We start from the raw sequence: 26,286 nt of genomic DNA, 5'->3' as shown, positions 1-26,286 counted from the left end.
GAAGGAGTGTCTCACTGTGGGAGGGGTAGTGAGGAAGGAGTGTCGCACTGTGGGAGGGGTAGTGAGGAAGGAGTGTCTCACTGTGGGAGGGGTAGTGAGGAAGGAGTGTCGCACTGTGGTAGGGGTAGTGAGGAAGGAGCGTCGCGCTGTGGGACGGTGATGAGGAAGGAGTGTCGCACTGTGGTAGGGGTAGTGAAGAAGGAGCGTCGCACTGTGGTCGGGGTAGTGAAGAAGGAGCGTCGTTCTGTGGTAGGGGTAGTGAGGAAGGAGTGTCGCACTGTGGTAGGGGTAGTGAAGAAGGAGCGTCGTTCTGTGGTAGGGGCAGTGAGGAAGGTGTGTCGAACTGTGGTAGGGGTAGTGAAGAAGGAGTGTCGCGCTGTGGGAGGGGTAGTGAAGAAGGAGCGTCGCACTGTGGTCGGGGTAGTGAAGAAGGAGCGTCGTTCTGTGGTAGGGGTAGTGAGGAAGGAGTGTCGCACTGTGGTAGGGGTAGTGAAGAAGGAGCGTCGTTCTGTGGTAGGGGCAGTGAGGAAGGTGTGTCGAACTGTGGTAGGGGTAGTGAGGAAGGAGCGTCGCGCTGTGGTAGGGGTAGTGAAGAAGGAGTGTCGCGCTGTGGGAGGGGTAGTGAGGAAGGAGTGTCGCACTGTGGTCGGGGCAGTGAGGAAGGAGTGTCGCACTGTGGTAGGGGCAGTGAAGAAGGAGTGTCGCACTGTGGTCGGGGTAGTGAAGAAGGAGTGTCGCACTGTGGTAGGGGCAGTGAAGAAGGAGTGTCGCACTGTGGTCGGGGTAGTGAAGAAGGAGTGTCGCACTGTGGTAGGGGCAGTGAAGAAGGAGCGTCGCACTGTGGTCGGGATAGTGAAGAAGGAGCGTCGCACTGTGGTCGGGGCAGTGAGGAAGGAGCGTCGCACTGTGGTCGGGGTAGTGAAGAAGGAGCGTCGCACTGTGGTCGGGGTAGTGAAGAAGGAGCGTCGCACTGTGGTCGGGGCAGTGAGGAAGGAGTGTCGCACTGTGGTCAGGGTAGTGAAGAAGGAGTGTCGCACTGTGGTCAGGGCAGTGAAGAAGGAGTGTCGCACTGTGGTAGGGGTAGTGAGGAAGGAGTGTCGCACTGTGGTAGGGGTAGTGAGGAAGGAGTGTCGCGCTGTGGTAGGGGTAGTGCAGAAGGAGTGTCTCACTGTGGGAGGGGTAGTGAGGAAGGAGTGTCGCACTGTGGGAGGGGTAGTGAGGAAAGAGTGTCTCACTGTGGGAGGGGTAGTGAGGAAGGAGTGTCGCACTGTGGTAGGGGTAGTGAGGAAGGAGCGTCGCGCTGTGGGACGGTGATGAGGAAGGAGTGTCGCACTGTGGTAGGGGTAGTGAGGAAGGAGCGTCGCGCTGTGGGACGGTGATGAGGAAGGAGTGTCTCACTGTGGGAGGGGTAGTGAAGAAGGAGTGTCTCACTGTGGGAGGGGTAGTGAAGAAGGTGTGTCTCACTGTGGGAGGGGTAGTGAAGAAGGTGTGTCGAACTGTGGTAGGGGTAGTGAAGAAGGAGTGTCGCGCTGTGGTAGGGGCAGTGAAGAAGGAGTGTCTCACTGTGGGAGGGGTAGTGAAGAAGGAGCGTCGCACTGTGGGAGGGGTAGTGAGGAAGGAGTGTCGCACTGTGGGAGGGGTAGTGAGGAAGGAGTGTCTCACTGTGGGAGGGGTAGTGAGGAAGGAGTGTCGCACTGTGGTAGGGGTAGTGAAGAAGGAGTGTCGCACTGTGGTCAGGGCAGTGAAGAAGGAGTGTCGCACTGTGGTCGGGGTAGTGAGGAAGGAGTGTCTCACTGTGGGAGGGGTAGTGAGGAAGGAGTGTTGCACTGTGGTAGGGGTAGTGAGGAAGGAGCGTCGCGCTGTGGGACGGTAATGAGGAAGGAGTGTCGCACTGTGGTAGGGGTAGTGAAGAAGGAGCGTCGCACTGTGGTAGGGTTAGTGAGGAAGGAGTGTCTCACTGTGGGACGGTGATGAGGAACGAGTGTCGAACTGTGGTAGGGGTAGTGAGGAAGGAGCGTCGCGCTGTGGTAGGGGTAGTGAAGAAGGAGTGTCGCGCTGTGGGAGGGGTAGTGAGGAAGGAGTGTCGCACTGTGGTCGGGGCAGTGAGGAAGGAGTGTCGCACTGTGGTAGGGGCAGTGAAGAAGGAGTGTCGCACTGTGGTCGGGGTAGTGAAGAAGGAGTGTCGCACTGTGGTAGGGGCAGTGAAGAAGGAGTGTCGCACTGTGGTCGGGGTAGTGAAGAAGGAGTGTCGCACTGTGGTCGGGGTAGTGAAGAAGGAGCGTCGCACTGTGGTCAGGGTAGTGAAGAAGGAGCGTCGCACTGTGGTCGGGGTAGTGAAGAAGGAGCGTCGCACTGTGGTCGGGGTAGTGAAGAAGGAGCGTCGCACTGTGGGACGGTGATGAGGAAGGAGTGTCGCACTGTGGGACGGTGATGAGGAAGGAGTGTCGCACTGTGGGAGGGGTAGTGAGGAAGGAGTGTCTCACTGTGGGACGGTGATGAGGAAGGAGTGTCGCACTGTGGTAGGGGTAGTGAAGAAGGAGCGTCGCACAGTGGTCGGGGTAGTGAAGAAGGAGCGTCGCACTGTGGTCGGGGTAGTGAAGAAGGAGTGTCGCACTGTGGTCAGGGTAGTGAGGAAGGAGCGTCGCGCTGTGGGACGGTGATGAGGAAGGAGTGTCGCACTGTGGTAGGGGTAGTGCAGAAGGAGTGTCTCACTGTGGGAGGGGTAGTGAGGAAGGAGTGTCGCACTGTTGGAGGGGTAGTGAGGAAGGAGTGTCTCACTGTGGGAGGGGTAGTGAGGAAGGAGTGTCGCACTGTGGTAGGGGTAGTGAAGAAGGAGCGTCGCGCTGTGGGACGGTGATGAGGAAGGAGTGTCGCACTGTGGTAGGGGTAGTGAAGAAGGAGCGTCGCACTGTGGTCGGGGTAGTGAAGAAGGAGCGTCGTGCTGTGGTAGGGGTAGTGAGGAAGGAGTGTCGAACTGTGGTAGGGGTAGTGAGGAAGGAGCGTCGCGCTGTGTTAGGGGTAGTGAAGAAGGAGTGTCGCGCTGTGGGAGGGGTAGTGAGGAAGGAGTGTCGCACTGTGGTAGGGGTAGTGAAGAAGAAGTGTCTCACTGTGGGACGGTGATGAGGAAGGAGTGTCGCACTGTGGGACGGTGATGAGGAAGGAGTGTCGCACTGTGGGAGGGGTAGTGAGGAAGGAGTGTCTCACTGTGGGACGGTGATGAGGAAGGAGTGTCGCACTGTGGTAGGGGTAGTGAAGAAGGAGTGTTTCACTGTGGGACGGTGATGAGGAAGGAGTGTCGCACTGTGGTAGGGGTAGTGAAGAAGGAGTGTCTCACTGTGGGACGGTGATGAGGAAGGAGTGTCGCACTGTGGTAGGGGTAGTGAAGAAGGAGCTTCGCACTGTGGTAGGGGTAGTGAAGAAGGAGTGTCTCACAGTGGGACGGTGATGAGGAAGGAGTGTCGCACTGTGGTAGGGGTAGTGAAGAAGGAGTGTCGCACTGTGGTAGGGGTAGTGAGGAAGGAGTGTTTCACTGTGGGACGGTGATGAGGAAGGAGTGTCGCACTGTGGTAGGGGTAGTGAAGAAGGAGTGTCTCACTGTGGGACGGTGATGAGGAAGGAGTGTCGCACTGTGGTAGGGGTAGTGAAGAAGGAGCTTCGCACTGTGGTAGGGGTAGTGAAGAAGGAGTGTCTCACAGTGGGACGGTGATGAGGAAGGAGTGTCGCACTGTGGTAGGGGTAGTGAAGAAGGAGTGTCGCACTGTGGTAGGGGTAGTGAGGAAGGAGCGTCGCGCTGTGGGACGGTGATGAGGAAGGAGTGTCGCACTGTGGTAGGGGTAGTGAGGAAGGAGCGTCGCGCTGTGGGACGGTGATGAGGAAGGAGTGTCTCACTGTGGGAGGGGTAGTGAAGAAGGTGTGTCGAACTGTGGTAGGGGTAGTGAAGAAGGAGTGTCGCGCTGTGGTAGGGGCAGTGAAGAAGGAGCGTCGCGCTGTGGGAGGGGTAGTGAGGAAGGAGTGTCGCGCTGTGGTAGGGGCAGTGAAGAAGGAGTGTCTCACTGTGGGAGGGGTAGTGAAGAAGGAGCGTCGCACTTTGGTAGGGGTAGTGAGGAAGGAGCGTCGCGCTGTGGGACGGTGATGAGGAAGGAGTGTCGAACTGTGGTAGGGGTAGTGAGGAAGGAGTGTCGCACTGTGGTAGGGGTAGTGAAGAAGGAGTGTCGCACTGTGGTAGGGGTAGTGAAGAAGGAGTGTCTCACTGTGGGAGGGGTAGTGAGGAAGGAGTGTTGCACTGTGGGAGGGGTAGTGAAGAAGGAGTGTCGCGCTGTGGTAGGGGTAGTGAAGAAGGAGTGTCTCACTGTGGGAGGGGTAGTGAAGAAGGAGTGTCGCGCTGTGGGAGGGGTAGTGAAGAAGGAGTGTCGCGCTGTGGTAGGGGTAGTGAAGAAGGAGTGTCTCACTGTGGGAGGGGTAGTGAAGAAGGAGTGTCTCACTGTGGGAGGGGTAGTGAGGAAGGAGTGTCGCACTGTGGGAGGGGTAGTGAGGAAGGAGTGTCGCACTGTGGGAGGGGTAGTGAGGAAGGAGTGTCGCACTGTGGGAGGGGTAGTGAGGAAGGAGTGTCGCACTGTGGTAGGGGCAGTGAAGGAGCGTCGCACTGTGGTCGGGGCAGTGAGGAAGGGGTGTCGCACTGTGGTAGGGGTAGTGAAGAAAGAGTGTCTCACTGTGGGAGGGGTAGTGAGGAAGGAGTGTCGCACTGTGGGAGGGGTAGTGAGGAAGGAGTGTCGCACTGTGGTAGGGGTAGTGAGGAAGGAGTGTCGCACTGTGGTAGGGGCAGTGAAGTAGCGTCGCACTGTGGTCGGGGCAGTGAGGAAGGAGTGTCGCACTGTGGTAGGGGCAGTGAAGAAGGAGCGTCGCACTGTGGTCGGGGTAGTGAAGAAGGAGTGTCGCACTGTGGTAGGGGCAGTGAAGAAGGAGCGTCGCACTGTGGTCGGGGTAGTGAAGAAGGAGTGTCTCACTGTGGGAGGGGAAGTGACGAAGGAGTGTCGCACTCTGGTAGGGGCAGTGAGGAAGGAGTGTCGCACTGTGGTAGGGGCAGTGAAGAAGGAGCGTCGCACTGTAGTAGGGGTAGTGAGGAAGGAGCTTCGCACTGTGGTAGGGGTAGTGAAGAAGGAGTGTCGCACAGTGGTCGGGGCAGTAAGGAAGGAGTGTCGCACTGTGGTAGGGGTAGTGAGGAAGGAGCGTCGCACTGTGGTAGGGGTAGTGAGGAAGGAGTGTCGCACTGTGGGACGGTGATGAGGAATGAGTGTCGCACTGTGGTCGGGGCAGTGAAGAAGGAGCGTCGCACTGTGGTCGGGGCAGTGAGGAATGAGTGTCGCACTGTGGTCGGGGCAGTGAAGAAGGAGCGTCGCACTGTGGTCGGGGCAGTGAGGAAGGAGTGTCTCACTGTGGGAGGGGCAGTGAGGAAGGAGTGTCGCACTGTGGTCGGGGCAGTGAAGAAGGAGCGTCGCACTGTGGTCGGGGCAGTGAGGAAGGAGTGTCGCACTGTGGTAGGGGTAGTGAGGAAGGAGTGTCGCACTGTGGTAGGGGTAGTGAGGAAGGAGTGTCGGGTAGTGAAGAGGGAGTGTCGCACTGTGGTAGGGGTAGTGAGGAAGGAGTGTCGCACTGTGGTAGGGGTAGTGAAGAAGGAGTGTCGCACTGTGGTCGGGGTAGTGAGGAAGGAGTGTCGCACTGTGGTCGGGGCAGTGAGGAAGGAGTGTCGCACTGTGGTAGGGGCAGTGAAGAAGGAGTGTCGCACTGTGGTCGGGGTAGTGAAGAAGGAGTGTCGCACTGTGGTCGGGGTAGTGAAGAAGGAGCGTCGCACTGTGGTCGGGGCAGTGAGGAAGGAGTGTCGCACTGTGGTCAGGGTAGTGAAGAAGGAGTGTCGCACTGTGGTCAGGGCAGTGAAGAAGGAGTGTCGCACTGTGGTAGGGGTAGTGAGGAAGGAGTGTCGCACTGTGGTAGGGGTAGTGAGGAAGGAGTGTCGCGCTGTGGTAGGGGTAGTGCAGAAGGAGTGTCTCACTGTGGGAGGGGTAGTGAGGAAGGAGTGTCGCACTGTGGGAGGGGTAGTGAGGAAGGAGTGTCTCACTGTGGGAGGGGTAGTGAGGAAGGAGTGTCGCACTGTGGTAGGGGTAGTGAGGAAGGAGCGTCGCGCTGTGGGACGGTGATGAGGAAGGAGTGTCGCACTGTGGTAGGGGTAGTGAGGAAGGAGCGTCGCGCTGTGGGACGGTGATGAGGAAGGAGTGTCTCACTGTGGGAGGGGTAGTGAAGAAGGTGTGTCGAACTGTGGTAGGGGTAGTGAAGAAGGAGTGTCGCGCTGTGGTAGGGGCAGTGAAGAAGGAGTGTCTCACTGTGGGAGGGGTAGTGAAGAAGGAGCGTCGCACTGTGGTAGGGGTAGTGAGGAAGGAGTGTCGCGCTGTGGTAGGGGTAGTGCAGAAGGAGTGTCTCACTGTGGGAGGGGTAGTGAGGAAGGAGTGTCGCACTGTGGGAGGGGTAGTGAGGAAGGAGTGTCTCACTGTGGGAGGGGTAGTGAGGAAGGAGTGTCGCACTGTGGTAGGGGTAGTGAGGAAGGAGCGTCGCGCTGTGGGACGGTGATGAGGAAGGAGTGTCGCACTGTGGTAGGGGTAGTGAGGAAGGAGCGTCGCGCTGTGGGACGGTGATGAGGAAGGAGTGTCTCACTGTGGGAGGGGTAGTGAAGAAGGTGTGTCGAACTGTGGTAGGGGTAGTGAAGAAGGAGTGTCGCGCTGTGGTAGGGGCAGTGAAGAAGGAGTGTCTCACTGTGGGAGGGGTAGTGAAGAAGGAGCGTCGCACTGTGGTAGGGGTAGTGAGGAAGGAGCGTCGCGCTGTGGGACGGTGATGAGGAAGGAGTGTCGAACTGTGGTAGGGGTAGTGAGGAAGGAGTGTCGCACTGTGGTAGGGGTAGTGAAGAAGGAGTGTCGCACTGTGGTCGGGGTAGTGAGGAAGGAGTGTCGCACTGTGGTCGGGGCAGTGAGGAAGGAGTGTCGCACTGTGGTAGGGGCAGTGAAGAAGGAGTGTCGCACTGTGGTCGGGGTAGTGAAGAAGGAGTGTCGCACTGTGGTCGGGGTAGTGAAGAAGGAGCGTCGCACTGTGGTCGGGGCAGTGAGGAAGGAGTGTCGCACTGTGGTCGGGGCAGTGAAGAAGGAGCGTCGCACTGTGGTCGGGGTAGTGAAGAAGGAGTGTCGCACTGTGGTCGGGGTAGTGAAGAAGGAGCGTCGCACTGTGGTCGGGGCAGTGAGGAAGGAGTGTCGCACTGTGGTCGGGGCAGTGAAGAAGGAGCGTCGCACTGTGGTCGGGGCAGTGAGGAAGGAGTGTCGCACTGTGGTAGGGGTAGTGAGGAAGGAGTGTCGCACTGTGGTAGGGGTAGTGAGGAAGGAGTGTCGGGTAGTGAAGAGGGAGTGTCGCACTGTGGTAGGGGTAGTGAGGAAGGAGTGTCGCACTGTGGTAGGGGTAGTGAAGAAGGAGTGTCGCACTGTGGTCGGGGTAGTGAGGAAGGAGTGTCGCACTGTGGTCGGGGCAGTGAGGAAGGAGTGTCGCACTGTGGTAGGGGCAGTGAAGAAGGAGTGTCGCACTGTGGTCGGGGTAGTGAAGAAGGAGTGTCGCACTGTGGTCGGGGTAGTGAAGAAGGAGCGTCGCACTGTGGTCGGGGCAGTGAGGAAGGAGTGTCGCACTGTGGTCAGGGTAGTGAAGAAGGAGTGTCGCACTGTGGTCAGGGCAGTGAAGAAGGAGTGTCGCACTGTGGTAGGGGTAGTGAGGAAGGAGTGTCGCACTGTGGTAGGGGTAGTGAGGAAGGAGTGTCGCGCTGTGGTAGGGGTAGTGCAGAAGGAGTGTCTCACTGTGGGAGGGGTAGTGAGGAAGGAGTGTCGCACTGTGGGAGGGGTAGTGAGGAAGGAGTGTCTCACTGTGGGAGGGGTAGTGAGGAAGGAGTGTCGCACTGTGGTAGGGGTAGTGAGGAAGGAGCGTCGCGCTGTGGGACGGTGATGAGGAAGGAGTGTCGCACTGTGGTAGGGGTAGTGAGGAAGGAGCGTCGCGCTGTGGGACGGTGATGAGGAAGGAGTGTCTCACTGTGGGAGGGGTAGTGAAGAAGGTGTGTCGAACTGTGGTAGGGGTAGTGAAGAAGGAGTGTCGCGCTGTGGTAGGGGCAGTGAAGAAGGAGTGTCTCACTGTGGGAGGGGTAGTGAAGAAGGAGCGTCGCACTGTGGTAGGGGTAGTGAGGAAGGAGCGTCGCGCTGTGGGACGGTGATGAGGAAGGAGTGTCGAACTGTGGTAGGGGTAGTGAGGAAGGAGTGTCGCACTGTGGTAGGGGTAGTGAAGAAGGAGTGTCGCACTGTGGTCGGGGTAGTGAGGAAGGAGTGTCGCACTGTGGTCGGGGCAGTGAGGAAGGAGTGTCGCACTGTGGTAGGGGCAGTGAAGAAGGAGTGTCGCACTGTGGTCGGGGTAGTGAAGAAGGAGTGTCGCACTGTGGTCGGGGTAGTGAAGAAGGAGCGTCGCACTGTGGTCGGGGCAGTGAGGAAGGAGTGTCGCACTGTGGTCAGGGTAGTGAAGAAGGAGTGTCGCACTGTGGTCAGGGCAGTGAAGAAGGAGTGTCGCACAGTGGTAGGGGTAGTGAGGAAGGAGTGTCGCACTGTGGTAGGGGTAGTGAGGAAGGAGCGTCGCGCTGTGGGACGGTGATGAGGAAGGAGTGTCGCACTGTGGTAGGGGTAGTGAGGAAGGAGCGTCGCGCTGTGGGACGGTGATGAGGAAGGAGTGTCTCACTGTGGGAGGGGTAGTGAAGAAGGTGTGTCGAACTGTGGTAGGGGTAGTGAAGAAGGAGTGTCGCGCTGTGGTAGGGGCAGTGAAGAAGGAGTGTCTCACTGTGGGAGGGGTAGTGAAGAAGGAGCGTCGCACTGTGGTAGGGGTAGTGAGGAAGGAGCGTCGCGCTGTGGGACGGTGATGAGGAAGGAGTGTCGAACTGTGGTAGGGGTAGTGAGGAAGGAGTGTCGCACTGTGGTAGGGGTAGTGAAGAAGGAGTGTCGCACTGTGGTCGGGGTAGTGAGGAAGGAGTGTCGCACTGTGGTCGGGGCAGTGAGGAAGGAGTGTCGCACTGTGGTAGGGGCAGTGAAGGAGCGTCGCACTGTGGTCGGGGCAGTGAGGAAGGGGTGTCGCACTGTGGTAGGGGTAGTGAAGAAAGAGTGTCTCACTGTGGGAGGGGTAGTGAGGAAGGAGTGTCGCACTGTGGGAGGGGTAGTGAGGAAGGAGTGTCGCACTGTGGTAGGGGTAGTGAGGAAGGAGTGTCGCACTGTGGTAGGGGCAGTGAAGTAGCTCGCACTGTGGTCGGGGTAGTGAAGAAGGAGTGTCGCACTGTGGTAGGGGCAGTGAAGAAGGAGCGTCGCACTGTGGGAGGGGCAGTGAAGAAGGAGCGTCGCACTGTGGTCGGGGCAGAGAGGAAGGAGTGTCGCACTGTGGTAGGGGCAGTGAAGTAGCGTCGCACTGTGGTCGGGGCAGTGAGGAAGGAGTGTCGCACTGTGGTAGGGGCAGTGAAGAAGGAGCGTCGCACTGTGGTCGGGGTAGTGAAGAAGGAGTGTCGCACTGTGGTAGGGGCAGTGAAGAAGGAGCGTCGCACTGTGGTCGGGGTAGTGAAGAAGGAGTGTCTCACTGTGGGAGGGGCAGTGAAGAAGGAGCGTCGCACTGTGGTCGGGGCAGAGAGGAAGGAGCGTCGCACTCTGGTAGGGGCAGTGAGGAAGGAGTGTCGCACTGTGGTAGGGGCAGTGAAGAAGGAGCGTCGCACTGTAGTAGGGGTAGTGAGGAAGGAGCTTCGCACTGTGGTAGGGGTAGTGAAGAAGGAGTGTCGCACAGTGGTCGGGGCAGTAAGGAAGGAGTGTCGCACTGTGGTAGGGGTAGTGAGGAAGGAGCGTCGCACTGTGGTAGGGGTAGTGAGGAAGGAGTGTCGCACTGTGGGACGGTGATGAGGAATGAGTGTCGCACTGTGGTCGGGGCAGTGAGGAAGGCGTGTCGCACTGTGGTCGGGGCAGTGAAGAAGGAGCGTCGCACTGTGGTCGGGGCAGTGAGGAAGGAGTGTCGCACTGTGGTAGGGGTAGTGAGGAAGGAGTGTCGGGTAGTGAAGAAGGAGTGTCGCACTGTGGTAGGGGTAGTGAGGAAGGAGTGTCGGGTAGTGAAGAAGGAGTGTCGCACTGTGGTAGGGGTAGTGAGGAAGGAGTGTCGCACTGTGGTAGGGGTAGTGAAGAAGGAGTGTCGCACTGTGGTCGGGGTAGTGAGGAAGGAGCGTCGCACTGTGGTCGGGGTAGTGAGGAAGGAGCGTCGCACTGTGGTTGGGGCAGTGAGGAAGGAGTGTCTCACTGTGGTAGGGGCAGTGAGGAAGGAGCGTCGCACTGTGGTCGGGGCAGTGAGGAAGGAGCGTCGCACTGTGGTAGGGGCAGTGAGGAAGGAGCGTCGCACTGTGGTAGGGGTAGTGAGGAAGGAGCGTCGCACTGTGGTAGGGGTTAGTGAGGAAGTAGCGTCACACTGTGGTAGGGGTAGTGAGGAAGGAGCGTCGCACTGTGGTAGGAGTAGTGAGGAAGGAGCGTCGCACTGTGGTAGGAGTAGTGAGGAAGGAGCGTCACACTGTGGTAGGGGTAGTGAGGAAGGAGCGTCGCGCTGTGGGACGGTGTTGAGGAAGGAGCGTCGCACTGTGGTAGGGGTAGTGAGGAAGGAGCGTCGCGCTGTGGGACGGTGTTGAGGAAGGAACGCGGGTTGTGAAGGGGTGTTGAGGAGGCAGCGCAGCGGGAGGGAAAGTGAGAAGGAGGAGCCGTGTTGTGGAAGGGACGGTAAGGATTGAACGCGGGTTGTGAAGGGGTGTTGAGGAGGCAGCGCAGCGGGAAGGAAAGTGAGAAGGAGGAGCCGTGTTGTGGAAGGGACGGTAAGGATTGAACGCGACGCTGTGGCAACGGGGGCGAGGAGGGAGCGTCGCCTTCTGGGAGAAGCGGCGAAGAGAGGGCCGCGCTATCGATGAACAGTGAAGGGGGTGTGCCACGCCATTGAAGAGACGGCGGCAGGAAGGAGTGCCAGGTTGAGGGAGGGGGCTGGTGGAGAGGAGGCAGCACCGTGAGTGTGCGAGGAGAGTGTATGGCGTCAAGGGAGAGGCAGCGAGGAGGGAGTGCAGCACTATCGACGAGAGCTGAGGGGCGCAAAGCCGCGCTGTATTGGGGCGGCGAGGAGTGAGTGCCGCGCCGAGGATGCTGCGGCTGAAAGGAGCACCAGTTTGAGGGGGAGGTGTTGAAGAGAGGAGAGAGTGCCGTGGGGAGCAGTGAGGAGAGAAAAACGCGCCGGGGGCTGAGAGGTGAGGAGGAAGGAAGGCCACGTACCATGAGCGGTGAGGAGGGGGCTTCGCGCTAGAGGTGAAGAGTTGAGAAAGATGCGTCGCGGCGATGGAGAGATGCCGATGAGGGAGCACCGTGTTGAAGGAGGGGCGAGGAGGGAGTGCTGCGATGCGGTAGGGCCGGCGTGGATGTAGAGCTGCGGAGAGAGATGATGTGAGGAAGAAGCACCACAGCGCCTGAGGGGCGGTGAGGAGGGAGCGCCGCTTTGAGGCAAGGGGGCGAGGAGGGAGCGGTACTCGAGAACCCTACTGAGCTGCCCAATAGGACCCTGTGGCTATAATATGCAACCGATATTTATCCAAACCCCAACACCACCGAGTTAAACGGGTAACAGGCTCAGGTCTCTACATCCCCCTCCCCTCCCAAGAGTGAGGGACACTCGGATCGGAGGATCGGACTCTGACCGAGACCCTGGTGCAGGACGGGGTGTGTAGTGAGGTAGCAGGAGAGGGTAGTGCCTCATCCCACCAATCAATACAATGCCATATCCTATAGCTGGAGCGAGCACTGAGGAGCTGAGCAAGCTGGATCCAAATGTGATGCCCTTCATCTGCAGCCAGGCTGTGAGCCTCATCCCACCGTACAGGTTCAGGGTGAGTGCCTGCAGGGTAATATGTCGGCCGTCGGGAAACGCGCGCGAATCGCCGTAGAATGGCTCACTGTGGGCGCCTGTGTCGGATGATCAGGTTCCCACCCGCCGACTGCTGAGCTCACACACTGCCAAGTGTTAGGTTCTCAGTCCATAAGACACATGAGCAAAATTATGTCATTCGATCCATTCAGTTTGTTCCATTATTTGAGTATGGTTGATTTATTATCTCTCTCAACCCAGTTCTCCCAGCTTCTCCCTGTAACCTTTGACGCCCTGATTAATCTAGAACCTATCAATCTCCGCTTTAAATACACCCAAATGACTTGGTCTTCTTAGCTGTCTGTGGCAATGAATTGTCTGAAGAAAATTCTTCTTACCTCTGTCCTGAATAGTCGGCCCTCTATTCTGAGGCTGTGCCCTCTGATCCTAGACTCTTCCACTATAGAATTCATTCTCTCCACATCCACTCTTTCTAGGCCTTTAAATAGGTTTCATTGAGATCACGCCCCACCAATTCTTCTAATATTCAGCGAGTCTTCGTCCAGAGTCATCAAACGCTCCATATACATTAATCCTTTCATTCCCAGAATGATTCTTGTGAACCCCCTTTGGACCCACTCCAATGCCACACATTCTTTGTTAGTCAATGGGTCCAAAACTGCTCACAAAACTCCAATTGCGGTCTGACCACTGCCTTATAAATCTTCAACATTACACCCTTGTTTTTATATTGCAGTCCTCTCGAAATGAATGTTAACATTGCATTTGCCTTCCTTACCACCGACTCAGTTTGAAAGTAAACCTTTCGGGATTCTCGCACCCGGTCTCCCAAGTCCCTTTGCAACCTAGTTTAAAAAATTTCTCCCCTTTAGAAAATAGCATTTACCTTTTTTTTGTTCTGCTGAAGTGCATGACCATGCATTACCATTCACTTTATTCCATCTGTCACTTCTTTGTCCATTCCCCTAATCTGTCCAAGTCCTTCTGCAGCCTTTCTGCTTCCTTAACGCTAGCAGCCCCTCCACCTGTCTTTGTAAAGTCTGAAAACCTGGCCACAAAGCCATCAATTCCATTATCCATATCGTTGACAGAGTGTATAACGTGAAAATAATCGGTCGCAATACTGACTCTTCTGGGCTTCCGGGTGACCATCCAGATTCATGGTTTCTGGCCTCTGTTCATACACTTCTCCGAATCTTCCCTGACCCACCCCTTCCAAATTCTCGCTTTCAAAACTCACTCCATCCACTTCAGTCCCATCTATCCCTCTATAAACTCCAGCATTGCACCTCCTTTCATCACCAGCAACCCAGTCCCCCTCCCCGAGCCGTCAGCAACTCTGTACCCGAATACCCTCACTGAACTGTGCCTCAAACTCGTCAGGACCACCCCTGGCCCCTGTACCTGGCGGAATGCAGGCGTCCAGAGAACGGGAGGGGGGCGGGGTAGGAGAGTAGGAATGAGGTGGAGTAGACGGGTAGTGGCTGGGAGATGTTTTTGAAGGGAGGGGAGTAGACGGGTAGTGACGGGGGGATGTTGTTTGAGGGAGGTGGAGTAGACGGTGTGTGATGGGGGATGGAGGGAGTTGGAGCAGACGGGCAGTGGCGAGGAGAGGTGTAGTAGACGGGGTGTGCTGGGGGATTGTTGGTGAGGGCAGTGACGGGGTGAGTATATCGGAAGTAGATTGGTAGTGACATCTCTGTGTCTGTGCCAGGCCCTGACCGTGTCCCAGCTGAAGAATCTGTCTCCAGAGGGCGCTGCCTTCGTCACCCAGGCTCAGCTGGACCGAGTGAATGAGCAGCAGCGGGCTGCTTTGAAGGAGGCGCTAGGGATGCAAACCACCACGAAGACCTCCCTGCTGACAAGTGAGTCTCCACCCAACTTCGGGGTGTTCGTGACTGAGGCCTCACTGCTCCGTCCCGTTTGCAACCCAGGAGGGGGTTGGGGGTGTGGTTCACTTCCTCTCAAACCTGTCCGGCAGATCTGACCAGTCTTACTGTAAAGCCGGAGGCAGTTACCTCGTTCCTCTGGTCTGGTGAACAGACCAAACTGTGCACCGGCATCGAGGATCCGTCTGCCTCGCCCTCCATAACATTCCCCTGCACGTTTCTCGGGCCTTCCCTGTGCATCTATCCCACCGGCGGCACTAGCGTTTAGGAGCGGCTCCGGAAGGCAGCAGAGTCTCGCCTTCTCCCCACTGAATGTGAAAATACCTTGAATCACTGCAAGTGCCCTTTGTCAGCCGGAGGGCTGAGCACGCTAATGTTACGGGTGCCGGGCACAGGGTTTAAGGAATACAGAAGGCTACAATCTACAGTGAAGGATGAAGGAGCCGGCGTCGAGCGGATCCTTCCAATTGGTGAAAGTGCGGGGAAGGGCAGGGATAAGTGTAGGAGTAGGAGAAGGAAGAGGAAGTCCAGATTCTACACATGCTGGAATTACAGGGCAGCACACACAAAATGCAGGAGGAACTCAACAGGACAGGCAGCATTTGTGGAAATAAACAAGCAGTTGACGTAGCGGGCCGAGACCCTTCACCAGGACTGGAAAGGGGGGGGGGGCAGATGCCAGAAAAGGAAGTGGGGAAGGGAAGGCGACAGATAAAGCCAAGTGGGTGGGGAGGGTGATCAAGTATGAAGATAGGAGGTGACAAGAGCAAAAGGGAAAGTACTGGGGAGGAGAATGGTGGGGTACCAGCGGGAGCTGATAGGCAGGTGAGGAGAAGAGATAAGAGGATAGAGTGGATAACTGAAAAACCCACAGAGGAACTAGTATATCCATCAGGTAATTAGGGAGGAGCATTCCCAGTGAATATGGAGCTCGTTCCCACGGACGCGCTGGGATGGGGACCAGGCAGAAGGCATAGCTTCTCTAGAAAAAGAGAGGGTATGTGAAAACAGTGAGGAAGGGGCGAGCGGTGTTCTCTTTAAATGAACGGGCTCTGACTGCAGAGCAGGGCATTATGGCGACGCTGTTAACGCTGGGGGCGACAGAGTTCGGAATTCAATTCCAGCAATGTTTTTCAGGAATGTGTACTTCCTTCCCGTGAACGCGTGCGCGTCTTCCGAGTATTCCAGTGTCTTCCCACAATCCAAAGACGTACCGGTTGGTAGGTCGTTGTAAATTCTGTGATTTGTCTAGGGCTGCATAGGTCTGTGGCGGGGTAGTGCGGCTTGTTCGGCCGGAAGGGCCGGTTCCGCTGCATCTCTAAATAAATAAATAAACTTGCCTCTTTCTGTTTCCCAGTTGTGTCACGCTCACCGGCTCTGGGATCCCTCGGGCTGTCCGCCATGGCTCGAGCCCTGCCTGCGTTGCTGCTGCTGGTCTGGAGCCTGCCGCTGTTTCCCTGAAGAAGGGGAGTTCTGATCCCGCATCCCTGTCCGCCCACAACATGGTACAGCTGTCCCTCAGAGCTATGTGTGAAGAAAATCTTAGTGACAACACAAATTTTTTGCTGATTAACGAACTCTAACCGGAATCAAGTCAGATCGTTGTAGTAACCAATGCTGTCTGTGCAATCAAGGAAAATCGTTTCATTAAATCACTTATATTTCAACTGCAAGTATGGAGTTCGTTTTTGTTTCCTCCTTCCGTTCATGGTGCCGGATTCCGGATCCCTCACCCCCTTGTTCTCTCTGAAATAATTTATTTTTTGTAAAAGATAAATATCTATCTGTCACGTGTATATCGAAACATGCAACAAAATGCATCTTTTTGTGTTAACGACCAAGACAGTCCGAGGATATGGCCACGCTTCTGGAGCCGGCATACAGCAGCGCACTAGCTCTAAAGAGATTCTGCAGGTGCTGGAAATCCAGAGCAACGCAGACAGAATGCAGGCCAGGCAGCATCCATGGAAAAGAATAAACAATTACGCTTCTGGCCGAGACCCTTCACATCGACTTCCTCTCCAGAGATGCTGCCTAACCTGCGGAGTTCCTCCAGATTTTGTTTGTTACTAAACGTACATCTTTGGAATATGGTAGGAAACTGGAGAACGAACAAGCTCCTTACAGGCAGCGGCGGGAATTGAACCCTGCTCGCTGCCGCTGCAATAGGATTACGCTGACCTCTACACTAACGTGTTGTACGTTTTAAACTCCCCTAAACTTTATCATTAAGCAGATTTATCGCTTCAAGGCCGCGGCATTTTATTAATGATGTGAAGGAAGCAGGAGTTAGGAGGGTCAGGAGGAGGAGCTGTGTGATAGGAAGATGGAGAAAGTGTGGGGAGGGAGTGAGGAGAAGGAGTAATTACGTTTTCAGAGATGTGGAAACAGAACATCTCGTTCACTAATGCCCTCTGGGGATTAAACACCTTACATAGTCTGTTGTGTGTGTGTGTGTGGAAAGGTTCTTGTAACTGGAAATCATTACATGAAAGACGGCAGTACACAACAGACATATCAGACGCTATTGCTGCTCGGTCATTCTGAAGTTCAGAGTTCAATCCCAGCGACAGCTTTAAGGAGTCTTCTTATGTCCTCCTCGTGGAATGCGTGGGTTTTCCCAGAGCTGGAGTTCCCTCCCACTAACCCCGTCGTACTGGTTTGGTGAATTGGTCATTGTAAATTGTCTCGTGATTCGGTGACGGCTAATCCGGTTTCTCAGAAGTTGCTGGGACGGCTCGGCTTGAAGGGCCTACTCCGCAATGTATCATATAAAATAAATAAATCTGCTCTACGCGGGAAGGGAAACCAGTCATAAAAATCTCAAGCTTCAACCAGCTCCTAGTTCCATTCCCCCCCCCCCCCCCCACAGCACGCTGTAAAATCGGGCTCGATATCATTCCGTCTGATCATCTGCTTGCTCCACGCGGAATCTGATACAGAAATGCAACTTGTTGTTGTATCGGTGTCACAATAGCACCCGTAGTTTTCCTCCCACCTCTAGCCAGGTTCCCGGAGCGGGGGGGGGGGGGGGTGGAAGACATTTAACCGGTGATTTATCTAGCCCAAATTTCATTATAAGCAGCCCATTAACCCCTGCCATTCCACACCAGAGCAAACTGTACGCAGTCTACAGACGGAGGCTGTACTGACACTGAAAGATCTATCCCGGGTCTAACATATCAATGCAATTGTAAAGAAGAATTGACATGGCTATATTTCTTTTGGAGGTTGAGCAAATTTGGAATGTCGTCGAATACGCTCGGCAATTTCCACAGTGGCACAGTGGAGAACATTCTAACTGGTTGCATCACCATCTGGTATGGGTGGGGGGGGGGGAGACACCGCACAGGTTAGAAAAAAGCTGCATAAATTTGCAAACTCAGCTCACTCCATCATAGACACTCGCTGCCCCCAGAATCCAGGACACCTTCAGAAGGCGATGCTTCAAAACGACGGCAACCGTCATTAAGGACTCCTATCACCCAGGACATGCACTCTTCTCATTGCCACCATCAAGGAGGAGGTTGAGGAGCGAGAAGACACACACTCAACAATCCAGGAACAGCTTTTTCCCCACTGCCATCAGATTTCTAAATGAACAATGAGCTCATGAAGTGTATCTCACTTTTTAAAATGTTTGTTCTCTTTCTGCTTTACTAATTCCATTTAAATTATACAATTCCGGTATTGTGATTCATAGTTTTTTTAATTATTATACATTGCAACCCGATTCTCATTCTGATTCACACAGAGGGTGGTCGGTGTGTGGAACGAGCTCCCATTAACTTGGTCATCCCTTTATTACTTCTCAGGACTATGTATAAAGTCTCAGGAAGCGAGCCCTTCTGTCTCCTGCTAGATGCGGATTCGAGTGCTGCGCTTAAGAAAGGTTTCGATAAGTAATGGATCAGTAGAATAATATTTCGGCACGGACTAAATGGGACGAGGGGCCCACTTCTGTGCTGTTGTGTTCGATGACCCTATGGAAACACGAGAGATGCTGGAATCTGGAGCCGGAAAAGCTCGGCGGCACAGACAGCATTTGTAGAGGCAGAGGATGGTCGGGAGGAGTATTCTATGTTCAGATGGAGGCGATTTGGCCATCGTGGCGGTCCTAGTTTTCAGAAAATCTTGAGTAGGACACAGAAAACGCTGGAGGAACTTTGCAATCAGGCAGCATCTATGGAGGGAAATACTCGATATTTAGGGCTGAAACCGGAATGGAAGGGAGGCAGAGGACGCAGTAAGAATGTGGGGAGGGGGGGGGGGACGAGAACAAGCTGGTAGGTGATAGGTGAAGCCAGGTGACGGGGAAGGTGGATGGGTGGAAGAAGGGAATGAAGTGAAAGCTGGGAGGTGTTAGGTGGAAAAGATAAATGTCTGAAGAAGAAGAATCTGATAGGAGAGCGAAGTGGACATCAGGAAAAAGTAAAGGATGAGGGGCTCGAGAGGGCGAGGCAGGAAAGGAGGGTAAAGAGAGAAGCCAGAATGGGGAACGGAAGAAGAGAAATGGTGAAATTACTCACAACAGAGAAATCCTATAAATCCCACTCCCCTGTCATCTGCTCTCTCATTGTCTTTCGGTTCTCCCACGAACACCCGCAAATTGGGGGTGTAGTGTAATTAACCTACAGACGCGCACTCTTTGGGAAATACACGGGGCAAACCTACCTGACTCTCTGCAAACTCCACACAAGCACCGCCGGAGGTCGGAATCAACCCCGTTAACTGGAGTTACGGGGCAGCGGCACTGATTGCTGTTGCCTGAGTACTCTAGACAACCTATAAGACTGCTTTGGCTTCCGAACTCTTACCGTGATCCTGTGATGCGGTGGCTTCAGTGAGAGCGCCGGCGCTGAAGCACAGAGCGGCCGAGTGCGCCGAGAACGGAGGGATGGCCAGGCTCTGACTGCCCGTCCGCCTCAGCGAGGTGACCATCACCGTGAGACGGGCTCCCTGCGGGTTTCCTGTATACGCGGTCTGGGCGCCAGGCTACTCACAGTAATTATTGACTTGTTAAGGTTTTTTACTTGTGAGAAAATATGTGTATGATTAATTTTTGTTTTCCTTGTGAATGCTGTGATGCTGCTGTAAATTTTACAGAGCACCCATGCGTACACGTTCTTGTTCATGTGACAATAAACGGGAGTTGGAAATTATTTTAACTTCATACAAAGAAGACAAAAACACAGAAGAATATGCATCAATAGAACACAGGAAGCAAATACAGGCGCCGAACGCAATATTAAACTCCTTCTGCCTCCAATCCCTGCACGTTCATGTGTCTATCAAACAGACTCTGAGACACATCTATCGTATCTGCTTCAATGACCACTCGCCTAGTAGCACCGTTCAGGCACTTATCTCCTCCTTTGTAAAAAAAACTTGCATTTGAACGTCACCCCCCCCCCCAGGTTAAGCACCCTCTGTTGACATTTCTACTCTTGGAAGAGACTCTGTCATTATCATAGAAAATGGTGTCGATCAAAGTAACTGCTGATTAATATTTTCTGTTAAGATGACGTTAGCAATACACTGTCCATGATTAAGCTAGGAGGCGCTAAGGATCCTGAAGGCACACGAAATGCGGGAGGAGCTCAACCGGTAAGGCAGCATCTTTGGAAAGGAAGAAGTAGTCGATCTTACTGGCCGATTAGCGGATTCTGTATTCCTGGGGACGACCTACCAGGGACAAGTTGTAGTGGTCGCTTCTCTGGCACCAAGATTGGACCCTCAGCTCAGAAGCGAAGGAAGGAAAAGAGGAGAGCTGTAGTAGTAGGGGATTCGATAGCTAGCGGGCCAGATAAGAGGTTCTGTGGGAGAGATCGAGAATCCCGGATGGTCTGTTGCCTCCCCGGTGCCAGGGTCCACGATATCTCGGATCGACTTCTCCATATTCTCAAAAGGGAGGGTGAGCAGCCAGATGTCGTGGTCCATGTCGGGACCAATGACGTGGATAGGAAGAAGGAGGAGGTCCTGCAAACAGAGTTTGGGGAGTTAGGTGCAAAGTTGAAGGACAGGACCTCCAGGGTTGCAATCTCAGGATTGCCATCTGTGCCACGTGCTAGTGAGGCTGGAAAAAGGAGGATAATGCAGCTAAAAACGTGGGCTAAGGAGTTCGTGCAGGAGGGAGGGCTTCATGTTTCTGGACTATTGGGTTTTGTTTTAGGGAAGGTGGGACCTGTTCCGACGGGACGGGTTGCTCCTGAACTGGAGGGGGACTAACATCCTTGCAGGTAAATTTGTTAGTGCTGCTCCGGGAGCTTTAATCTAGATTTGCGGGGAGAGGGGAACCAGAGTGTTAGAGCAGGTCGCGAGATGGAGGAGGATAAAGGTCATGCGAAAGCTGCAAGTATAGTGCATGGAGTAAAGCCAGATCTAACATATAAAGAGGCTTTGAGGAAAGAGAAACAGAATAAAAGGTGTAAAGGTAGTAAGGTAGAAGGGCTAAAATGCATTTGCTTCAATGCAAGAAGCATCAGGAACAAAGGTGATGAAATGAGAGCTTGGATGCGTACATGGAATTATGATGTAGTGGCCATTACAGAGACTTGGCTGGCACCAGGGCAGGACTGGATTCTCAATATTCCTGGATTTCAGTGCTTTAAAAGGGATAGAGAGGGGGGAAAGATGGGGGAGGGGTGGCATAACTGGTAGCATTACAGCTACAGCTACAGAAAGGGTGGGTAATGTACCAGGATCCTCTTTTGAGTCAGTATGGGTGGAAGTCAGGAACAGAAAGGGAGCAATTATTCTATTGGGAGTATTCTATATGCCCCCTGGTAGCAGCAGAGATACCGAGGATCAGATTGAGAGGCATATTTTGGAAAGGTGCAAAAATAACAGGGTGTTATCATGTTATCATGGGTGACTTTAACTTGCCTAATATTGATTGGCATTTGATTAGTTCCGATGGTTCAGATAGGGCAGAGTTTGTTAAGTGTATCCAGGACGGATTCCTGTCACAGTATGTTGACAGGCCAACTAGGGGGAGTGCCATACTAGGTCTTGTATTAGGTAACGAACCGGGTCAGGTCACAGATCTCTCAGTGGGTGAACATCTGCGGGACAGTGACCACCGCTCCCTGGCCTTTAACATTATCATGGAAAAGGATAGAATCAGAAAGGACAGGAAATTTTTTAATTGGGGAAGGACAAATTATGAGGCTATAAGGCTAGAACTTGCGGGTGTGAATTAGGATGATGTTTCTGCAGGGAAATGTACTATGGACATGTGGTCGATATTTAGGGATCTCTTGCAGGATGTTAGGCATAAATTCGTCCCGGTGAGGAAGATAAAGAACGGGAGAGTGAAGGAACCATGGGTGACAAGTGAGGTGTAAAATCTGGTCAGGTGGAAGAAGGCCACATACATGAGGTTTAGGAAGCAAGGATCAGATGGGTCTTCTGAGGAATATAGGACAGAAAGAAAGGAGCTTAAGAAGGGGCTGAGAAGAGCAAGAAGGGAGCATGAGAAGGCTTTGGCGAGTAGGGTAAAGGAAAACCGCAAGGCATTCTTCAATTATGTGAAGAACAAAAGGATGACAGGAGTGAAGGTAGGCCCGATTAGAGATAAAGGTAAAAAGATGTGCCTGGAGGCTGTGGAAGTGAGCGAGGTCCTCAATGAATACTTCTCTTCGGTATTCACCAATGAGAGGGAACTTGATGACGGTGAGGACAATCTGAGTGAGGTTGGTGCTCTGGAGCATGTTGATATTAAGGGAGAGGAGGTGTTGGAGTTGTTAAAATACATTAGGATGGATAAGTCCCCAGGGCCTGATGGAATATTCCCCAGGCTGCTCCACGAGGCGAGTGAAGAGATTGCTGAGCCTCTGGCTAGGATCTTTATGTCCTCGTTGTCCACAGGAATGGTACTGGAGGATTGGAGGGAGGCGAATGTTGTCCCCTCGTTCAAAAAAGGTAGTAGGGATAGTCCGGGTAATTATAGACCAGTGAGCCTTACGTCTGTGTTGGGAAAGCTGTTGGAAAAGATTCTTAAAGATAGCATCTAGGGGCATTTAGAGAATCATGGTCTGATCAGGGACAGTTAGCATGACTTTGTGAAGGGCAGATCGTGTCTAACAAGCCTTTAGAGTTCTTTGAGGAGGTGACCAGGCATATAGATGAGGGTAGTGCAGTGGATGTGATCTATATGGATTCTAGTAAGGCATTTGACAAGGTTCCACACGGTAGGCTTATTCAGAAAGTCAGAAGGCATAGGACCCAGGGAAGTTTGGCGAGGTGGATTCAGAATTGGCTTGCCTACAGAAAGCAGAGGGTCGTGGTGGAGGGAGTACATTCGGATTGGAGTGTTGTGACTAGTTGTGTCCCACAAGGATCGGCTCTGGGACCTCTACTTTTTGTGATTTTTACTAACGACCTGGATGTGTAGGTAGAAGGGTGGGTTGGCAAGTTTGCAGACGACACAAAGGTTAGTGGTGTTGTAGATAGTGTAGAGGATTGTTGAAAATTGCAGAGACATTGATAGGGTGCAGAAGTGGGCTGAGAAGTGGCTGATGGAGTTCAACCCGGAGAAGTGTGAGGTGGTACACTTTGGAAGGACAAACTCCAAGGCAGAGTACAAAGTAAATGGCAGGATACTTGGTAGTGTAGAGGAACAGAGGTATCTGGGGGAAAGTTTCCTCACAGGTAGATAGGGTAGTTAAGAAAGCTTATGGGGTGTTAGCTTTCATAAGTCTAAGGTAGAGTTTAAGAGTCGCGAGGTAATGATGCAGCTTTATAAAAGTCTGGATAGGCCACATTTGGAATACTGTATCCAGTTCTGGTCGCCTCACTATAGTAAGGATGTGGAAGCATTGGAAAGGGTACAGAGGAGATTTACCAGGATGCTGCCTGGTTTAGAGAGTATGCATTATGATCAGAGATTAAAGGAGCTAGGGCTTTACTCTTTGGAGAGAAGGAGGATGAGAGGACACATGATGGAGGTATACCAGATATTAAGAGGAATAGATAGAGTGGACAGTCAGCGCCTCTTCCCCAGGGCACCACTGCTCAATATAAGAGGACATGGATTTAAGGTAAGGGGTGGGAAGCTCAAAGGGGATATTAGAGGAAAGTTTTTCACTCAGAGAGTGGTTGGTGCGTGAAATGCATTGCCTGAGTCAGTGGTGGAGGCAGATACACTAGTGAAATTTAAGAGACTACTAGACAGGTATATGGAGGAATTTAAGGTGGGAGGTTACATGGGAGGCAGGATTTAAGGGTCGGCGGAATATTGTGGGCCGAAGGGCCTGTTTTGTGCAGTATTGTTCTATATTCTACGTTCTATGTCCACATATTCTGACGCTTTGATCAATCCCTATCTCCGCATCCATACGTTCCAATATTCCAGTGTTTAACTAACTAAGATGTGTATCTGGGAATATTGAATTACATGCAATGGCAAATATCAGAGTGATTTGCTTGATAGGTCCAATTTCAGTCCATCCCTTTCATTCTTAAATCTTGCGTGCTTCTCTGCCATTACAATGAACCAAACTTTCAGCTATTTGGCCCATCTTCCTGCTGTTGGGGTTTCTCTTATACATCAGATTTCTCCCATCTCCCTGCGTTCCTTCCACTCTCCCTACTCTGACATCCTTCTGCCCTTTGACGTTTTTCGTTGTATTGTTAATCCATGTCCCACTAAAATTCCTGTCTATTGTTCTTCAGTGCACTGATGTATGGATGGCGTGCAAAACGACATATTCACCGTTCATGAGACGACAATAAACTAATTTACCGATTAAGCCAACAGGAGCCAGTTCCACATTCTCAGCCATCCATGGGTGAGGCGGTGCCCCCCTGAATCTGCAGTCTGAACCTGGTAAATACAGAAAATTTAAAAAAAACAATGTTGTTTATTAATATATTATTAATTATATTATTAATACATGCATGGAAATGTACTATATTCAATGCATTATTTATGTGCATTCATAAAGTCATCGTTAATTCATAGAAACATATAAAACCTACAGCAGAATGAAGTCCCTTCGGCCCACAATGCTGTGCCAAACTTGTACTTACTTTAGAAATTACCCAGGGTTACCCACAGCCCTCTATTTTCCTAAGTTTCATGAACCGAACCTAACAAGGTCTAAGTTAGGTAAAGGATGGTGAATTTGTGGAATTTGTCGTTACAGATATCTGTGAAGGCGAAGACGGATTTAAGGTGGAGAATGACTGGTTCTTGATTGGTAAAGGGGAGAAGGGCTATGGGGAAAAGACGGGAATCAGCAGCTACGATTTGCAAACAAGATGACACGAAGGGCTGAATCGCCTAAATCTGCTACTGTATCTTACGGTCCGAAAATATAAATATTACCCTCATGATGTGGACGATCGAAGGTTCATATTTTTTTTTAAAATGATTGTCCTTTCCTTTTATGCGCTCGAGAGAGTTCGAGAATTAGCCAATATCGTCATAATGTACGGCTATTTGTGAAACCAGTTATATTAACTTGTAATGATTGTTGTAAACAAAGCACGTTCCCAATCGTTGATTTCGGAGGGCTTTGGCTGGGCTGTCTTCTTTCCACGTACTTACAATAAACCCCTTCAAAGAGGTGCAGAAGGCTTAGGTCCCACACCATCAGGTTCAGGATGAGTTATTACCTCTCATCCATAACCTCTTGAAGCGGAGTGAATAACTTCACTCACCCTTGCACTGAACTAATTCCACAAACTATGGATTCAATCTTAAGGACTCTATAACGTGTTCTCTGTATTTATTGCTTGCTTGCTCATTTATTAATTTATTATTATTATTATTCTCTTTTTTTTCAAAACTCAGGCTGGTAGAACCTGAGGTACCGGCATAGCCAGGCACACTCATTTCTGAGGAATAGTTCGAGGAACTTTTGGACTATTCTATTACTATTCTCATGAATAATAATAGAATTCTAGAATTCTATTCTAGAATAATAGAATAGAAATAATAGAATTCTCATGAATAGTAATTGAATCTCTGTTGGCCTAATCGTTTAATGCTGATGTGTAACTTTGGGATGATACCAGTTAGAAATATTACTATTAGGTCAATGTATACTCTGTTTATGTTGCACAGTCTTTCAATTACCTCTTTATTTTAGCATATTTCTAGTACTTTTCACTTATTAATTTCTGTACATTATGTGTGTTTGGAAAGGTATATCTATTAAGTAAGTTGTTCTTGCTTGTATATCCTGTATTATTATATCCGGACAGGTATTATGTATTGTCCTATCTGTGATAGTGGATCGGCCGTTATGTAATTTATAAGACTCTGTCTCTAAAAGTAGATAAGGCTTTTACTTATAGTAAGTATGCTGCCTTTATGTGTTTGTATTTTAAAGCAAGAGTTTTGTGAATGATGTTTACCACTTGATTGTGCCTGTGTAAGTAATCAGATTGAGTTAACCTACTGCAGGATTCTGTAAAGTGTTGATTGTTTCTGGTTTCTCTTTTCATTTCCTGCATTTACCGCCTTGCATTTGTTAGTCATTTAATATATACTTTCGACATTTTTGTGTTGCCACTCGGAACCTCCCCCTGTGTCTGGGAAGAGGTCTTCAACTCTGAGCCAGGCGTTCGACGCTTCCTTGTCGACATCTACTCAGCTCAGATCGAGGGGATGTCTTCGATTGAGGGCATACTCTTTCTTCGGTTAACCTTTCCCATTGTAGTGATAATTTCTTCATTTTTTCAGGGTTATGCTTTCATTTGAGTTCAGTAGTGCGTAATTCCTATCTGAAATGCATATGCAGAGATGGAGTGCTGAACCCTGTTTGATGAAAACATATCCTTAGAAGTAATATCGGTCAGCTATGTACATTTTATGTCTGTTATCCCTCTTCCCCCTTCTGTCTTAGATAGCATTTTTTCCAAGTTCGTTTAGGTCTACATAGTGTTATCTAAAATGCTTATTCTTCTATGTAAAATTTCCGGATCGGTATTGGACCAAAATATGTTGCCAAAATAATATGTTCATATGTGTAGAGCTAAGTTGTCTATTGACCTTGTTATAATGTTACTATTGAGTTCGGTTGGGCTGATTTCCTTCAGTCATGAATTTAGTCGAAAGTTTCCCTTAGTCGCACTATGATCTCTTTTCTTTGCTTGATATCACTGATACTTACGTGTTACACATTCATCCATCGGTTGCATTGTATCCTGCTGCTCCGTTTTGTACTCTATTAGCTCTATCGCACATTTCTATATGTTTAATGTTCTGCATTTATCCAGTCCAAAGTTCGTGTTTATATTTTTCGAAAATTGTTCTACTATTTGAATTAATTCCTTTAGTTTTACTGATGACTTAGCATATAATTTCAAGTCTTCCATATACGGAAGGCGAGTCAAGGTATAACTCGTTTGGTTGTCTCTAATCTTAATTCCCAATTTTCGTTCGGCTCAGTAAGGTTTA

At 51.9% G+C, this 26,286-nt stretch overlaps 1 protein-coding gene across 1 annotated transcript in view; it reads left to right on the top strand.

Annotated features, from left to right (window-relative positions):
• LOC132398883 (stereocilin-like) overlaps positions 1 to 15,539 on the top strand; it is a 150,086-nt gene extending 134,547 nt beyond the window's left edge. Inside the window, exons 52-54 of the mRNA XM_059978715.1 lie at positions 11,892 to 11,989; positions 13,703 to 13,853; positions 15,235 to 15,539. Coding sequence (XP_059834698.1) covers positions 11,892 to 11,989; positions 13,703 to 13,853; positions 15,235 to 15,338 — 353 coding nt within the window. The 3' untranslated portion in view covers positions 15,339 to 15,539. The remainder of the gene's footprint in view (positions 1 to 11,891; positions 11,990 to 13,702; positions 13,854 to 15,234) is intronic.
• Positions 15,540 to 26,286: the final 10,747 nt, after the last annotated feature.

Source organism: Hypanus sabinus, chromosome 9 (genome assembly GCF_030144855.1).
Source record: "Hypanus sabinus isolate sHypSab1 chromosome 9, sHypSab1.hap1, whole genome shotgun sequence".
NCBI classification, from domain to species: domain Eukaryota; kingdom Metazoa; phylum Chordata; class Chondrichthyes; order Myliobatiformes; family Dasyatidae; genus Hypanus; species Hypanus sabinus.
The sequence above is the reverse complement of the archived record's forward strand: the minus strand, read 5'-3'. Positions and strand labels throughout refer to the sequence as shown.